General features: G+C 49.5%; 1 protein-coding gene across 4 annotated transcripts; it reads left to right on the top strand.

Annotated features, from left to right (window-relative positions):
- Nucleotides 1-619: 619 nt before the first annotated feature.
- IFFO1 (intermediate filament family orphan 1) lies at nucleotides 620-17065 on the top strand. Of its 4 annotated transcripts, none has more exons than XM_073311246.1 (9): nucleotides 620-1590; nucleotides 9199-9259; nucleotides 9345-9440; nucleotides 9805-9945; nucleotides 10878-11038; nucleotides 12096-12216; nucleotides 13186-13278; nucleotides 13541-13671; nucleotides 16274-17065. In XM_073311246.1, the coding sequence occupies exons 1-9, from the start codon at nucleotides 860-862 to the stop codon at nucleotides 16374-16376; spliced, it is 1638 nt and encodes a 545-aa protein (XP_073167347.1). In that variant the 5' UTR covers nucleotides 620-859; the 3' UTR covers nucleotides 16377-17065. The 4 variants fall into 4 exon arrangements, with proteins under 4 accessions (XP_073167347.1, XP_073167333.1, XP_073167330.1 ...); XM_073311232.1 differs by having other exon boundaries at nucleotides 10854-11038; XM_073311229.1 differs by having other exon boundaries at nucleotides 10854-11038; nucleotides 13183-13278.
- Nucleotides 17066-18363: the final 1298 nt, after the last annotated feature.

Genomic DNA, 18363 nt, shown 5'->3' with positions numbered 1-18363 from the left:
TGCTGATACAGACTAACACAGCTGCCACTCTGGAACCCAGCACCAGCATGTCATTGCATAGACAAAATCTCAGCTAATCATCTGCCTAGCCATCATCAGCTGGCGACTCTCTCTAGGCACCATGGGGATGGTCTAGATGGAGCTGAAAGTGGATAAGCTTGGAGAGGGAGGTTCCCCTAGATTTCAGTGTAGCAGAGGAGAAAGCACCCAGGGCTTGTAGGAGAATCAAGGCTTTTGTTGGCGAGAAGGCAGGGGCTGGATGTCTCAATAATTCATAGGACTGTGGAGAGCCTTGGAGGCAAAGGCAGATTATCCAGCTCATCGCTGCCTCCTGCAGGGCCTCTTGCATCTGCCGCTGGCCACTGCCAGGGACAGGATACGAGGCTGGACGGACGAGCGCTCGGCTGCCCCAGTCTGAAAAGCGGGGAGTGCCCATGATTCCGCCCCAGCCCTGCGCGGGCGGTAGAACCCCTCGCCCCAGGGAAAAGCCTGGACCGCTCGCAGGCGGGGCACGTGAATCCCGCGCTCCGGCTCTGGGCCTTGCTCCGACACTCTCCCCGCCCCCCCTCCTCCCCGCGCAGGCCCCCGCCTACCCCATCAGCGCTTCTGCTGCATTCCCGGACCCCTCCCCTCTGCAGCGGAAGCTGCCGCCCTGTCGCCTCCCCGCCTCGGCAGCCGGCTCCCTCCGTCTCTCCTCCCTCGCTCTGCCTGGGATTGCTCCCCGCGCAGCCCCCTCCCCCTAGCCCGCCTCTGCCTGACAGCGGCCCTGCAGCAGCCAGGGTCCTGATTGGCCCCTCGGCCCCCCCGCTCCCCTCCCTCGGCCCGCTCCCCTCGCCGCCCGCTCCGACCAGCCGCAGCCATGAACCCGTTATTCGGCCCCAACCTCTTCCTCCTGCAGCAAGAGCAGCAGGGCCTGGCTGAGCCAGAGCCGCTTCCACCAGCGCCCCTGGGGGACTTTTTCGGCGGAGAGCTGGGCCCCGCTTCAGCAGTGCCCCCTTTCCCGGCCCCCCCTGCTGCCATGGCCCTCCGCAATGACCTGGGCTCCAACATCAACGTGCTGAAGACCCTGAACCTGCGCTTCCGCTGCTTCCTGGCCAAGGTGCACGAGCTGGAGCGCAGGAACCGGCAGCTGGAAAAACAGCTGCAGCAGGCGCTGGAGGAGGGGGGCAGCCGTCTGCGGGCTGTCCAGCGCCGGGATCAGGCTGTGCAGACCAGCTTCAGCAGCCCCATTCGCCCACTGGGGCTTGCCCTGGGCAGCCCCCGGCCAGCTGGGCTCTGTGCCCCCTCTAGGGTTTTGGGCTCTCCCAGCTGCCACCTTGGGGTGCCATTCACGTCTTCTTCCCAGCCTCCTCCCTTGTCTGGCAGCCCCTTTTCATCCTCATCCTGCTTCATGCCAGGCACCATCTGGTCCTTCTCGCAGGCCCGTCGGCTGGGCCCAGGACCTGAGACCACCCTGGTTCAGGGGCCGGGGGTCTCGTGGGTTCACCCTGACGGGGTTGGCGTGCAGATCGACACCATCACCCCTGAGATCCGGGCCCTCTACAATGTGTTGGCCAAGGTGAAGAGGGAGCGCGACGAGTACAAACGCAGGTGAGAAAGGGAGCAGGGTGAGTCCAGCACAGGCAGGAGACTAAAGGGAGAATGGGGGCAGGGAGTGAGTGGCAGCCCCAGGGCAACTGGAGATGTGTCAGTGCAGACAAGAGAAGGGTGCAGAGAATGGAGTGGTAGGGAGCAGTGGGGTGAATACAGCTAAATGTGAAAAAGTGGAGGGGCTGCAGGGGAGTGTAAGGTAGGGAGGAGGGTGGTGAGTAGGTGACTACTAGCACAGGTGAGAGAGCAGAGGCAGAGGGGTGGGGCAAAGGGACATGGGTGAATGCAGACTGCAAACTCCAAGCACTCAAAATCATGACTCGTTCCAAAAAATCACGAGATCAGGATACAAATCACAAAAACTTTAAAAATGGTAAATGCTGAGCTCTTTTCATGTATCTTGAAAAGGAGTACTAGTGGCACCTTAGAGACTAACCAATTTATTTGCACATAAGCTTTCGTGAGCTACAGCTCACTTCATCGGATGCATTCAGTGGAAAATACAGTGAGGAGATTTATATACACACAGAACATGAAAAAATGGGTGTTATCATACACACTGTTAGGAGAGTGATCACGTAAGATGAGCTATTACCAGCAGGAGAGCGGGGGGGAGGGGGGGGGAGAAACCTTTTGTAGTGATAATAATTTATTTATCTTCTGGTTTTTGAGCATTCATGGTGCATTTAGGTCACATTCTCCAGGTTTTCACCCCAACCATGAGGGCCTGAAACTTTTTTAATGAAAGTTGAGATTCTTCTGAACTAACATGACTCCAGGAGCTGGGACTTTAAGAAAAAAATTGAGAGTTAGCAACAGTGAGTAAGATGATACAGCATGTAAGGAGATTGGGCTTGCAAGGGAAATAGGGACCAGGGAGGGGGGCTGAGTTGGAGACAGGGAGTAGATGAAGTCTGGAGGTGAGGGCAAAGAGAGAGAGTCTCCAAGACTGTGGTAGTTCAGTGTCAAAGACCAAGGGACCTTGCTGTGTAGTGGGAATGCTCTGGAGAAATTCTTGATAGGACTATCTGTTGGCCACCCTTTCTCCCTGTCCTTCCTCTCCAAACCTCATATAAGAACATAGTCCTGTAGCATATCTAGTCCAGTATCCTAGCACCAGCTGTTTCAGAGGCAGGTGCAGGAAACCCTGTAGGGGGCAGTGATGGGATAACCTGTCCCAGAGAAAGTTTCCATGTGACCCCCTGGAGCTAGTGGTTGGCTTGTGCCAAAAGTTCTTGGGTAGTCTTTCGATATCACTGGGAATTCCTTATTTTATTATAGTTAAGAGGACAACCACACTTCTGTTTAATGTCAAGTTTTAAACTGCTCTAAAATTCACATGTTTAATAAGATCAGCCTGAAAACAAGTAGGTTCCAGTTCAGGGCCTAGGGTGGAGTTGGGTGCAAATTTGGGGTAACTTGGCTAAGGGATCCTGGAAACATTAAGTTCTTTCCCCACCTCTCCCACAGCCAAATGACATGTAAATTTAAAAAAAAAACAATGTTCTTGTGTTGCTTTTGGAGGATGTTTTAAGCAATGAAAGGGGCAAAACTATGGGCAGTATCCACATAAAACATATAAAGAAAAGGAGGACTTGTGGCACCTTAGAGACTAACCAATTTATTTGAGCATGAACTTTCGTGAGCTACAGCTCATTTCATCGGATGCGTACCGTGGAAACTGCAGAAGACATTATATATATATATATATATATATATATATATATATAGAAGACAGCAGGACAGTGGGGTGGGAGGAGGTATTGGTTCATGATCTCTGTGTGTATATAACGTCTTCTGCAGTTTCCACGGTATGCATCCGATGAAGTGAGCTGTAGCTCACGAAAGCTCATGCTCAAATAAATTGGTTAGTCTCTAAGGTGCCACAAGTCCTCCTTTTCTTTTTGCGAATACAGACTAACACGGCTGTTACTCTGAAATAAAACATATAGTTCTGTTAACCCCTAGCTGTCAGGTGCCAAGATCCAAATAATTCAAAAATAATCAGGCTTTCTTTTTGTCTCTGTGGAGGGGGAAGCTGAAGTGCTGTGAGCTACATATGGAAGGAACAGGAAGGGGTTGGGGGGACCAGACTGTTCTATGAAATACCTGATACTCAGAGGAAGGTGCACTTGACTAGGAAACAGAAGCTCAAGAGTTCGTCTTCTCTTCTATGGACTGCTAATGTTACTCTTCTGTGTGCGTCATACGTGTTATTATTATTATTATGAAGTGTATGCTTAGAGCCCTTTCCTAGGGGCAGGCAGCCACCATTACCCCTTTTTTGCAGATCAGTGTCACTGCTATCGGAGCTAGGAATAGAACCCAGGTCTCTAATATGGAAAACTCAAGTATCATCCATTCAGCCCTTTGCCTTTTGAAATTAGCATGCTAAAACTGAATTCCCCGGGGCTGTAGTCACACAAGCTGGAATGTCAGTGTAATAGGTGTGGTAATGAAGGACAGATTGTAGGAAGAAACAAGATGGTCTTGTGGTTAAGGCAATGAAGAGTAGGACCCAGGAGAACTGGTTTCTGTTCTTGAAGCCCCTCCACAGACTGGCTATGTGGTGGTTAGCAGTCACTTAAATTGTACATCTGGAGCTGGCCATCCTTCTGAGGTATTTTGGAGAACTAGCCCACCCCTGAGGCACTAATGGGGACTCAGGAGACCCAATGTTCAATTCTGAACTTTGCTACAGACTTCCTGAGTTTCCCTAGCCAAGTCACTTTGGCCCAGATCCTCAAAGATACTTAGGGGCCAGTGATTTCAATAGGCGTTAGGTGTATCAAAACCTTTGAGGATCTGGGCTTTAATTTCTGTCTGGTGGTTTCCAAATCTGTAAACTATTTGGGCTCTTCAGGAGTATGACCAGCCTGTTTTGGCTTGTTCACAGTTCAAGAGTTCGTTTTAGCTGGTTTGATGCTGAAAAACTTCAAAGGCTTTGGAGGGGTCCCATATTCACCCCAGCACTGGGAGGGGCATTGTGTAGGTGATTCTGCGGATACATTGGGAGGACACAGGGGGGTGGTTAGAGATGCTGCAGGTCTGGGGGCTAGTGATGTGCTTGGTGTAACATTTTTCATTGTTTTGCCAGGAATAGCAGGAACGGGAGAAAGAGAAGCCCCACAACCCCTTCCCCACATCGAGAACCTTCTGAGATGCGCAGCTGCAGCTGTGAACCTCCTGTGGTCCTGACTGGGAGTAGGAGGCTGTGGGGCTCCCCTTTTCCCGCATCAATGGAAGGGCTTCTGAGATTCCCCATCTCGCATTTCTGGGGGCAAGGGGAGTGCAGAGACCCTTCCCGCTACATGGGCCACAGTTTGAGGCCTGGATACTGGGGATCCCCATCCCCCAGGCAGTCTCTAGCTTTCTCAAGGTATCTCCACTACCTGCTTCCTTCCTCTCACTGGGCTTCTAACCCTGCTGGAGGCTAGGAGGAGGTGGGAGCTAATGCCTGAGAGGTGACAACATGTGCCCAAGAAACCTTCCTCATTCCCTGCTGCAAAATTTCCCTTCAGTCATGGCCCCTCACTTTCTCAAAAACAGGGGAAGTTCATATGCAAAAATGTAATGCCATGGAATTAAGGTTGCAGGAGCTCAACACGGCCCTGGGTTCCTCATGTCCTCCTGCGATAAGAGTTGAATTCCCTAAACTTCAGTGCTGCAGACCCAGGAAATTCCTGGTTCCCATTGCCATCCCAATAGGGACACAGCGACGGTTGTGTTTTGTAGGAAGAGTCACATTAACTTAGTATTTCCTGGTTTTTGAATAGTTTGAGTTTTGGGAATTAAACTCTTGCATTCTGGAAGGGCATAGGGCAGTGCTGAGTGTCTGCACCTTGGCCAAAGGAGCCCCAAAGACTGCTGATCCCCAACGGTGTGATGAGGAAAGTTTCTCTTCAAATGTACAGGACTTTGGAGCAGACCACAGCTTGCAGGGGATCGGGAATATGAAGGGAGGAGAAGCAGCGACAAGAGACTGGGTGGGGAAAAAACCTGTGTACAGACTGCCAAGGATCATGCAACTGGGAGCCCAGTCATGTCTGCTCTCTCCCTTTCTCCCACATACATATACGTATTCCCAGACACAAATGATAAGATGTGGTTAAGATGGAGACTCCATATCAGTAATTCAGGATAAACTACATCGCAGTGATGGCGTGATTATCCCCAAATCTTTGTATTACAAACCCAGGAAATCCACAGTTAAGGTTAAACATGTGTCACCCAAACATGTTAAAGTTGGAAATATACAATTTAAAGCCCCCAAACAACCTTAACTCTGCCCACTAATGGCACCATACAATAACCACATGATGATAATTAAGGCATTTTAGTGTTCGTGGTCCCAGATTGGCTGATACTGATTTTTAAAGAAAGATTTTATTTTTTTATGCTGTTTTCCTCATGGTGTCATGAGGCTTGGATGGGGAGGGCAGGGTGTTGTCCTTGGTCTGGGAGGGGATGGGTTGGAAATGCTGGCCTAGTGTTGCCTGGTAGGTGGCCGGGTCTATATGGGGCAGAGGATCTCTCAGGTTTTCTGTCTTCCTTCCCTCACATTTTCTGGTCCTCGAGCAGGTTACTGGGATATTGCAGTGCTGGAGTGATGTGTGTGTTACATTGGATACAAGGGAAGGATCTGTGGCTCCCCGTGAGGACTTGGGATGATGAGAAGGGGTTACATGAGGGAGCTTTGCTCACAGTCCGCAGGAACATCCAGGATGCTGGCTGGAGCCTCTTGGCTGGTCTGGTCTGCGTGGGGGAAGTGGTTCAGGGAGGTTATTATTAGGAATGGTGCATTGCAGATGGGAATGATAAAGTATCTGAGAGGAGGAGAGAAACAGAGAGCCAGGGAAAGAGTAAGCAGGGGGTGAAGGATGTAGAGGGCATACAGAAGTGTTGCTTCCACAAAGTATCACTGTCATTTTCTGACCCAGTGTTGAAATCCCTGTCTGTTCTACGCCATAATGATTCAGGGGAATCACTACTTAAAAGCAGTTTCAGTAATGGGTCACTTTCCTAGTGTAGACAGAGCTAGAGAGAGAGGTTGAGTGATGGGAAGAGAGGCAGAAAGCACTGCAAGCCAGATCTGGAGAGAGAAGGAGGGAGAGGAAGAGACACTGAAGTATTTTGTGACAGAGAAACACATTTTCTCCTCAGAGATGGAAACCTTGTTTGATCAGTTCCCATGGAAGGTACATCCTGCTTGTATCTCTGTCCTTCCCTCTGTTGTGTATCTCTTTCTTCTTCCCTCTTTCCTGTTCTTTCCTATCAAGGTAAGAGGAACCCCTATGGACTGTTTTCCTGCAGATGGAGGATGGGCTGCCTGCTTGTTCAGGGCAGTGATCTGGGGTACATAAAAAAGCCCAGCATGCAGCTTTAGGGTGGGACATTTTCTAAGAGTGAGCAATATTGCCAATCCCAGGTATTCCAAAGTCATGAGCCAGATGCCAGAAATCAGGAGCCTGGCTTAAAAATCATGAGATAATAAATGTGGGGTTCTTTCTATTTGCCTTCTGGTTTCTGAGCTTTTAGGATTCACGTTTTCAAACTTTTCTGCCCAGCCACGAGCACTAGAAATGTGCTACGATAAAAATGAAAGCTGAGACTTTCATGTTATTATACAACTCCAGGGGCTGGGGCTTTAAGAAAAACACCAACTATTGCAAGAATCATGATAAAATTGCAAGAGTTGGCAACTCATAATGAGTGCCCAGCCCAATGAGAAAATTCCACTCGCCCAAAGGAAATGGAAGTGGAATAGCAACAACCTTGTGCTGCACTGTTCAACACAATAGAGCAGGGGCCAATACAGTGCACCACCAACCAATATGAACTAAAGATGGGAGAGGATACCGTTAATTAGCAAAGTGAAATACAACCCAGCACAACATAACCAAACATGGATCAACACACTGCAATACAGCACAATGTAAAACTGTACCACACAAGCTAATATAGCACAGAATGGCACAACACATGGTGATGAAATATAGCTTAGAGTATTGTAGCCCATTGCAGCACAACACAACCCGCATAAAACTGCCAGTCATCTTGCAATAATTGCAGCATAGCCAGCATGCTGCAGAGAAATATAGCTTAATATAGCAGTCTTTTGCAACATAATACAGCCTAAGTATAGTGCAACCAATCGAAACCCAACATAACCGGGGCAGAACAGCTCTTTGCAGCCCAGCTGCAGTGCAGTACAACCTGGTGTAACATAATGCCTGAATAACCAATACAACCTAACATAAAATAGGCCAGTTCAGCACAGCCTATCGCAGTGCAATACACAGGATGATAGCATAGGGGGTGGGCAAAGTTTTTGGCACAAGGGCCATGAATGATCATGAAATTGGGGGTTGGAGGGTGGGAGGGCTCCCACTGGGGGGGCTGGCAAGGGGTTGGAGGTGTTGGAGGGTGCTCCAGGCTGGGACCGAGGGGTTCGGAGGGCAGGAGGGGGATCAGGGTTGGGGCAGGGGGTTGAGGTGTGGGAAGGGTTGAGGGGGGCAGGCTCAGGGCAGTGCTTACCTCATGCAGCTCCCAGAAACAGCAGCATGTCCCCCCTCTGGCTCCTACGCGAAGGTGTGGCCAGACGGTTCTGCATGCTGCCCTGTCCACAGGCGCTGCCCCTGCAGCTCCCATTATTTGCGGTTCCCGGCCAATGGGAGCTGCGAGGGCAGCGCTTGGGGCGGGGGCAGCAGGTGGAGCCCTCTGGCTGCCCCTTCATGTAGGAGCCGGAGAGGGGACATGCTGCTGCTTCCAGGAGACATGCAGAGTGGGGCAAGACCTCGACCCCACTCCCCAGCTGGAGCACCACAGCAGGGCAAGCCCCAGACCCCACTTCCTGGCAGGAGCTCAAGGGCCAGATTAAAACATCTGGAGGGCCGGATGTGGCCCCCGGGCTGTAGTTTGCCCACCACTGGCATAGCCAGTTATACCACACGCCATAGCCCATCACAACACAGTACAGCCCTGTATAGTGGAGCCCTTTGCAGAGCTCTACTATCCACTGTCCCAGTACAGCCCCATTTAATAACACAGCATATCTCTATATAAATATAACACAAGCACAGCACAGATTGTGGCAGCCCCTCAGTGCCCAATACAGCCCAACGCCTGTTACTGCCTGTACAGCAAAACCCAGTATAGCCCAGGCTGGAGGCCACTCGCCTGAACTGGCATGGTGGGGAGGGGCAGAGAGGACAATGGGCTAGATCTGCCAATTGATCTAATCTGGTCCTGGGGAGTGTGTTTCAGCTGCTAAATACAGCTTGTGGTTGGTGTCCTGAGGGCCCCGTACTGTGACGTGAAAGACAGTTGGTGAATTCTGAGTGAGATCAGTAGAGTCTGTGGCAGGGACCAGCTCATGGTTGGAAGGCGTGACATGCATCCAACAGCTGTAGCTGTTTGGAAAGGAAGGGCAGCAAATTCCAGAGCAAATTCTCTCCCCCACTTCCAATACTCCTTGTATGACTAGAGTGGATCCCGTAGTGTGCAGTTCAGCAGTGAGGAAGGCAACCTGTAGCTGCCGGCTCTGCCCTCCCCAGCAGAGGGTGCTGTGCGGTAGGCAGGGTGTAAATGGCACATTTGTCTCACTAGGTGGGAAGAGGAGTATACTGTGCGTGTCCAGCTGCAGGACCAAGTGACTGAGCTGCATGAGGTGAGGGGCCCATCCCCACTCCCCCTGCACCCTAGCCTCATTTCCCTGGCACTGATTCCAGTGTTTCCCTTTCCCCCCTGAGCAGGAGGCCCAGGAGGCTGAAGCATGCCAGGAGGAGCTAGCCCTGAAGGTGGAGCAGCTCAAGGCAGAGCTGGTTGTCTTCAAGGGACTGATGAGCAATGTGAGTGCCCCTGTCCACCGAGCATACACACTCAGCCATTAGCCAAGACATTGTGAACCCATCCCATGGCTCGGCAGGCTGATGTGCGTTTTCTCATAGTAATGCCAAACAAGGAATGTCTGTAGAGTGACACAGCAGTGCCCAACCTGAGTGCATGGGGAAAGCCTCCAGCGTGAGCTCCCTCAGCAATGCCCTGACAGTGCCTGGCCTTGATTATAATGCCTCCAGCATGATGATCTCCCTCACCATGCCCAGGAGAATTCTCTGTCAGGACTCTGTGTTAGAGGGTTCCGTGTGCCTTGTCTAACTATCCTTTTCCTCTGTCCCCTTGCACCATGTGCTGGGCTGGTTCTCACTGGGTCAGAATCTCACAGAGCTGGATACCAAGATCCAAGAGAAGGCCATGAAAGTGGACATGGATATCTGTCGGCGCATTGACATCACAGCCAAGCTGTGTGACGTGGCACAGCAGCGTAACTGTGAGGACATGATCAAAATGTTTCAGGTGAGATGCACCTGCTGCTGTCCCAAGCGAAACAGCTACCACTGGGGGAAGGAGCTTCTAGCCAAGGGGGAGAGACAAAAGCACTTACATGCCTCTTGCAGAGGAGGGGATCAGTCACTATAAGCCTTGTTCCATGAGTTCACCTGCTCTCCATATTGGGTTACATGTGTTGGGGTGGGGAGCAACAGGCAGAGAGGCAAGAGGAGGAGGCTGAGAGCTGCAGACTTTACTCGAGGCATTAGGAGTACCCACCCAACTCATTATTCAGAGATATTGGGCACTGGGACTCCTGAGTAATAGGGGAGCAGCTGCAGAAGAGGGAGACATGGTGCAAAGTGTCTGTCTCTAACCCCTTCTCTCTCCACCCCCTCTTCTCTCTGTCTCTGCCTTTCTCTCTGTCCCTGTCCCTATCTCTCTCTCTTTCTCTCTTTCTCGCTCGCTTGCTCTGTCCCTGTCTCACTCTCTCTCCCTTCCCCCTACAGAGGCAGCTGGTTAGTTTCATTCAGTTAAGAATATGTACAATTTAGACACTTTCTGTAAACTAAGGTTTGACTGTAAATATTGACATATTTCACTTAGACTGTCTCTTCTTCCTCTCTCTGCCTTTCCCTTTCCCTCTGTCTCTGGATCTGGGGGCGGGGAGAGTTGAGTTCTTCAATTAAACCACATTCTTCTCATCAGGTTCACAGATTCCATCTTTAGTTGCATAATTTTTAATTTTAAAATATTCTAAAATCACATTTTAGCCATTGCACCATCTTTAACCTGATCATAATAAGCCCCTCTCTCTCGCTCTCTCTTCTTCCTTCTTTCTTTCTTACTTTCCCTATCTTCCTACCCCTATGCCATTCCTTTCCCCTTCATCTCCTCTCAACAACCCGACCTTGGACCCGGCCTTGTTTCTGTAGTCTCTGCACTTGTCTCCCATTAAGGTCCCAGCCACGGCGGGGCGGAAGCGGGAGCGGAAGCTGATCAGTGACGAGGACACTTCACTGTCTGAGAACGATGCCTCCAAAAAGCCTGAAGAGGAGGAAGATGAAGAGACCACAGCCATGAGCATCAATGAGGAGATGCAGAGGATGCTGAACCAGCTGTGAGTGTAACCCAGCCTTTACTTATGCCCCACACCTGCTGCTGAGACAGGCTGGGACTGGAGTCGCTGTGAGTTCTGTCATAGCCAGCTCTCCTGCCCTGTTCCCTACAGCTCTTCCCCATGCTGGGAGAGGCTGGGACTGGTGTAGCTGAAAGCTCCCCCACAGCCAATGGCTCTTCCGAATTCATTACAGCAGTGGTTTTCAAACTTTTTTTCTGGCAACCCAGTTGAAGAAAATTGTTGATGCCCATGACCCAACGGACCTGGGGATGAGTGGTTTAGGGTGTGGGAGGGGCTCTGGGCTGGGGCAGAGGGTTGGGGTGCAGGAGGAGGTCAGGGCTTTGGGCTGGGGGTGCAGGCTCTGGGATGAGGCCAGGAATGAGGGGTTTGGAGTGTAGGACGGGGCTCCGGGTTTGGGGGTGAGGGGAGGCTCAGGGCTGGGGCAGGGAGTTGGGGCACCTGCTTACCTCTGGCAGTTCCCAGTCAGCGGCGCAGCCGGGGTACAGAGGCAGGCTTCCTGCCTACCCTGGCACCGCGTACTGCACTGTGCCCCAGAAGTGGCCAGCAGCAGGTCTGGCTCCTAGGCGGAGGCACGCAAGCGGCTCCACAGAGCTCTCACCCTCAGGCACACCCCCCCCCATCTCTCATTGGCCGGGAACTGGCCAATGGTAGTGCAGAACTGGTGCTTGAGGTGGGGGCAGCGCGCAGAGTCCTGTGGTCCCCCCACCTAGAAGCCGGACCTGCTTCTGGCCACTTCCAGGGTGTAGCGCAGTGTCAGAACAGGTTGGAATTAGCCTGCCTTAGCCAGGCAACACCGCCGATGGGACTTTTAATGGCCCAGTCGGCGATGCTGACCAGAGCTGCCGTGACCCAGTACCTTCTATTCCGCAACCCAGGACTGGGTCACAACCCACAGTTTCAAAAACAGCACCTTCCTTTGGGGAAAGGCCAGGATTGGGAATTCCACCACAATTAGTATTGAAGCCTCACACTTTGTAGCTCTTCCTACTGGGAGAGTTCCCCTCTCTTTGCTGACATGCGGTTTCCTTGTCCCCAGGAGAGAGTATGATTTTGAGGATGACTGTGACAGTCTCACATGGGAGGAGACAGAGGAAACGCTGCTGCTCTGGGAGGATTTCTCCGGATACGCCATAGCAGCTGCGGAGGTGCAGGGGGAGGTAACACCAGCTTCATGCTCCAGTCATACCCCATCTCCAGCTACCCTTCTCTCTCTCTCTGGTACAGTGTGGATCCCTCATTCCTGTTTATGCTAATTCCTACACAAATACTCACCCATTTCTAATGGATTGGATAGTTCTCCGCTGCCGTGCAGTCTTGAATGTTTGTTACCCCGAAGCTCTCATTCAAATACAGAATATTCAAACACCCCTGTCTAGGCCCTACATGGCCTTCCCCCAACCAGTTATCTACACCACCCTGCCCCTGTAAAATGTGCCCAGATCTCTTTTTCAGACTGGCCTAAGGCCTCTTGTCAGAGGTGCTTGCCAAAACCAGCAAGCATAGAAAAAATCCTACCCAGCTGGGAAGGTGCCATCTTTAGCTGCTCTCATTCTGTCCCTTAAACCCGCCATTGAGACTATCAGCCCCTTGAGTGAGAAGAAAACTTATTCTGCACCGCCTAAGATGAGGCCTGAAAGTCCAATTGGCCAAGGCCCCTGCATAGCCAGCACTCCAGCTGCTCCCCTTGACCCTAGTGGGTTCACAGTTGTGGGGTCTTGGGGGGGCTGTTGGCGATGGGGGGCTGTCTCTTTGCCACAATCCTCAATGTCTCAGGGCAATGCTGTGCTTTTTCAGGACAAAACTTCCCACTGCCAGTGGTCCCAGGCTGTCTGTCCCATCCCTGCTGCTAGACGGGAGAGCCCTGGCTGATCAAGTGTCTACAGATGTAGCTGTACCAGTGAATGCAAACATGGAGACAGGCTGTAGTTGTGGCCTGTTAAATGTGATTTATGTGAACTGGGAACACACCCACCCTTATCCTGTGTCACTGTCTGTCTCTGTTCTCTACCCTTTCCTTGCTCCCTCTGGTGCTGCCCGGTCTTTCTCTGATCTCTCACGCTGTGCTTTCTGATGTCTGGCAACTGCCCTGTCTCCAAACGTCATGGCACCCTCTTCTCCCCCAGCAGCAGGATGACTGTCTGGAGAAGGTGATTAAGGACACAGAGTCGCTCTTCAAGAGCCGTGAAAAGGAATATCAGGAAACCATCGACCAAATAGAGGTAGGAGAAGGACATAGTGGGGAAGATGGGGGCGGGCAAGGAGATGGGAGATGTAGGGATAGACCCCAGGCGGGACAAGAAAGTTGGTAATTGTGGATGTTGCCCTATGACTGGCTAGTGAAGCTGGGCAGTGTCCCCTGATTGGAGGAGAAGGTAGGCAGTGTCCTCTGGCGGGCTGGCTGGGACAGTATGCAGTGTTCCCATGTGGCACAGATAGTGCCACACCGGCAGGTTCAGCTCCTCATTGCTCCCCCTTGTGCAGCTGGAGCTTGCAACAGCAAAGAATGACATGAATCGGCACCTGCATGAATACATGGAAATGTGCAGCATGAAGCGTGGGCTGGATGTGCAGATGGAGACCTGCCGCCGGCTCATCACCCAGTCTGGAGACAGGTGAGCTCCAGGATAGGGAGGGCCAGGATTCCTGGGTTCCAATCCCAGCTCTGGGAGGGGCATTGGATCTAGTGGCTCAGAGTCAGGGGATGGAGTTAGGACTCTTGGGTTCAATTCAGTTCTGTGCTTTATAGATTTGTGTACTGCACTCCTCACTGTAGTATCTGAATGCCTTCCAGATTAAGCATCCTGACCACGTGTTTGTCACGTGTTGTTTGTTCACTCATCCTCTCCCGAGGGAGCAAAGTGTGCACAGTGCAGTGCTTTGGGGGAGGAGGGGGCGGCATTGTTTGTTCTGAATTTACATGTTGCTCTATATCTTATGTTAGAGAAGGTAAAGTCAAAGAAATGCGCCTCGTACTTGGAGAGGAAGGCACTGAGGTTTGTTCCATCTCCCACACAGACAAGGTTCTACTCCCAGCGCTGGGAGAAGAGTGGGAGCTACTAGGGGGACTGGAAATTGAGGCTCCTGGGGTCTGTTCCCAGTTCTCACAGGGGAGCTAGTGCATTGATGGGTGAGGGGCTGGGCTGGCTGTCACAACTGGATTGGACTCTGAATGATCAGCTGTAACCGCCTTGCAGACTCCTCACAGGAGTTGAATTTGGTGCCAGGTGCCTATGGCAGATGAATCATGTTCAGCTGTCAGCTTTGACAGATGATGTCACTGTCTAAAGAGAACCTGGAATAGAGCATCACTGATCTGCTGGGACATTCTGCTGGCCTGTGGGAGTATGAAGTCAGTGCAGCTCTGGGCTGGGCCCTGCTGGAATGAGTTCACAGTGTCACTTCCCTCCTCCATATCCCCCTCCTCTGGGTGCTGCCAGGATATTGTTCTGAGCAAAGCTCCCCATCATTGGCACCAGCATTTATTTAGGCTCCATATAAACCCCTTGCCCTCTAGTGGTGCTCTACGGGACCCATCTAATGTCACGTATTTACTTCCCAGTGTTAACTGCACCCCTTCTACTACCTGATGAATCCATCTGGTTATACAGCACCTCCTAGGTATCAGTTATAATTAGGGCTATCAAGCAATTAAAAAAGTTAATCGCAATTAATTGCACTGTTAAACAATAACAGAATACCATTTATTTAAATATTTTTGGATGTTTTCTACCTTTTCAAATATACTGATTTCAATTACAACACACAATTCAGAGTGTACAGTGCTCATTTTATTTTTTATTACAATTATTTGCACTGTAAAAAAACAAAAGAAATAGTATTTTTCAATTCACCTAATACAAGTACTGTGCTGCAATTTCTTATCATGCAAGTTGAACTTACAAATGTAGATTTTTTTTTTACATAACTGCACTCAAAAATAAAACAATTTAAAACTTTAGAGCCTACAAGTCCACTCAGTCTTACTTCTCGTTCAGCCAATGCTGAACAAGATAATGCTATCCGCTTCTTGTTTACAATGTCACCTGAAAGTGAGAACAGGCATTCTCATGGTACTGTTGTAGCAGGCTTTGCAAGATATTTACATGCCATATGCACTAAAGATTCATATGTCCCTTCATGCTTCAACCACCATTCCAGGTGACATGCGTCCATGCTGATGACGGGTTCTGCTCGATAACTATCCAAAGCAGTGCGGACCGACACATGTTCATTTTCATTATCTGTCAGATGCCACCAGCAGAAGGTTGATTTTCTTTTTTGGTGGTTCGGGTTCTGTACTTTTCGCATCTATCTTTAGAAATCTCACATTGATACCTTCTTTGCCTTTTGTGAATTCTGCGGTGAAAGTGTTCTTAAAATGAACAACGTGCTGGGTCATCATCCGAGACTGCTATACTGTGAAATATATGGCAGAATGCAGGTAAAACAGAGCAGGAAACATACAATGCTCCCCCAAGGAGTTCGATCACAAATTTAATTAACGCATTATTTTTTTTTACAAGCGTCATCAGCATGGAAGCATGTCCTCTGGAGTGGTGGCCGAAGCATGAAGGGGCATATAAATGTTTAGCATATCTGGCATGTAAATACCTTGCAATGCTGGCTACAAAAGTCCCATGCAAATGCCTGTTCTCACTTTCTGGTGACGTTGTAAATAAGAAGAGGGCAGCATTTTCTCTCATAAATGTAAACAAACTTGTTTGTCTTAGCAATTGGCTGAACAAGAAGTAAGACTGAGTGGACTTGCATGCTCTGAAGATTTACGTTGTTTTGTTTTTGAGTGCAGTTATGTGACAAAAAAAAATCTACATTTTTAAGTTGCATTTTCACGACAAAGAGATTTCACTATGGTATTTGTATGAGGTGAATTGAAATACTATTTCTTTTATCATTTTTACAGTGCAAATATTTGTAATAAATAATATACACTTTGATTTCAGTTACAACACAGAGTACAAAATATATATGAAAATATAGAAAAAAATCCAAAATGTTTAATACATTTTAATTGGTATTCTATTGTTTAACAGTACAATTAAAACTGCGATTAATCGAGATTAATTTTTTTAGTTAATCACATGAGTTAACTGTGATTAATCAACAGCCCTAGTTATAATAGCTCTGCTTCTCTCCCTCCTCCTTCCTCCCCCAAATCTGGTGCCCACGTGACCCCTGCCCTTTGTTCTCTTTCAGAAAGTCTCCTGCTTTCACACCACTCTCTAACAGTGAACCGGCCCTGAATGAGGATACCGAGGAGTCCAATCACAACCTCCCAACGGATGCCTCTATCAGATAATTTGAGAGGCCCTGCCCCCTCCTGGCAAGGCAGAGAGCAGGGGTGTCTGAACTGTGGCTGGGAGAGACTGACAGGGACAGGGAGCCACCATCAGAACTCTGTTATCAAATCTCTCCTCATTTGGGGCAGGGGTGGGGAACCAAAAAGGACATGTTGTAAATGAGAACAGCTAGCTGGAGCTGAGGGCCCTCACACAGGGTCCCCTTCCCTCTCCCCACCTCTGTCTTCTCCTCCCCCACGTGGATCTTACTGGGGTTTAGACAGGGAGGAGCCAACTTTATTATAGCAGCATCCCCTGGGACCTGTCTCCTGGGGACCTCCCAGACCCACCGCATCCGTCCCTTGTCCTGGTATACTTGACCTATCTCCCTCTGCACCCCTTGTGCTGCTCAGAAGTAGAGCTTCAGAAGTGGAGCTGTGCCCATCTGCAAACATTGGTGCCAACTGGGCCAAGTGCTGGGCTCTCTCTGTCCTCTGTGCTCAGTGAACACTCACATGGTCCCTGTGCCACAGCACACAAGGTACCGAGAGCCTCGTCTCTCCTTGGGGATGGGGAAAGGGCTGTTGGCTCCTGCCCCCTGCCACCTCCATGCACTTTGCTTTGCTGCGCATCTCTGGTGTGATGACACGTGTATGTGTTTGTGATGGAAATGAGGACTCATTAAATGGGACAATAATGCCCTTTTCTACAGCTGTGTGGGGTTTTATTTATCTGGTGTGGGAGTTGGAGAGCACTGCTGACAGGAAGCTTCCTGTAGGCAGTCCAGATTGGGCACTGCCTGGGCACTGCTGCAGGGAAGAGTCTGTTGTTGCAGCTTCTGCTAGAACATGGTGGGGAAGAGAAGAGGGCTCCATTGTTGCGGTCACACTGCCCTCCAGGAACTGCACTTAGTATTTTGATTGTGGTAGCACTCAAATGTGCTAGGTTCTGTTTTAAAAACAACCAAAAAGTAGACATGGTCCCTGCTCTGCTGAGCTTCGTTCTAAGCAAGGACAGGGCTTATGCTGCTCTGACCCTTGCTCAAGGACCCTACTGGAACCTGAGTTACCCTCCCATTTGTCACCCTTCCCCACGCTCTCAGCCTGTACTGATCCACTGTTGGCAAAGGGAGTTCCTGTAACACTACGCACAGGGACGCTGTCTGCTCTCATCACATACCTGGAATTAACCTGTATGTCCAGTACACTTTAACTGAGAATTCACTCCCTATCTCCTTGCCAACAAACACAAAGTGGCATTTGACAGTCAGCAGGACTGATAACTGGCTACAGGATAATGGAAAATTCTCTCTCACCTGATGGGATGGTAGGACTCTTCCAGAGGAAGTAAGACTGGTCTCTCAAATTCACTGTAAGTTGCAGAACATTCTCATTTTGGCTGAATGAGGCTGCACTGAATGATTCACCAATTCAAATCATGATTTAAATTGGCAAGCAGGAAACCTTCATTTCAATCATCCATTTTAATCTTGTTTGTTGTTTAGTTATTTTCCTAAAAAAAGATTGATTCTCATTGATTGGTAACCATTAAAACATTGATTTGCAACTAATTATAGCCTTTACACTAAATTTGGTGCTTCTGTTTGCTAACCAGGAGGACACACTATATCTATATTTATTTAAGCAATTATATGGATTAACAAATTATAAAAATTAAGAATCTGAATAACTATATGTTATGCTAGAAAATGGTGAATGACTTATTTCTTGTTTACTAGAAGATAGTTAATTTTATTACTCATGATTGGAATTCAAAAAAAATAAACAAAAATAGCATTTTTTATTAGTCTGATTTTTTACATTTGAAAAATAATTGATTTTTCCCCCACCCTCTTTTTAGAAAATGGAACTGGGTGAGGTTGTGCGTTTGGTCCATTTGTTTGTCTCTGTGAGGACCATGTGACTGGGACACTTGGGTTTTTGTTCAGCCCCAATGTTTGAAATCTCCAAGTGGTTAATCCCTCCCTATCAGTGAAGGGTAGAGCTG

The sequence above is a fragment of the Lepidochelys kempii genome, chromosome 1 (genome assembly GCF_965140265.1).
Source record: "Lepidochelys kempii isolate rLepKem1 chromosome 1, rLepKem1.hap2, whole genome shotgun sequence".
NCBI lineage: Eukaryota > Metazoa > Chordata > Testudines > Cheloniidae > Lepidochelys > Lepidochelys kempii.
This window is presented reverse-complemented; position numbering and strand designations above follow the sequence as displayed.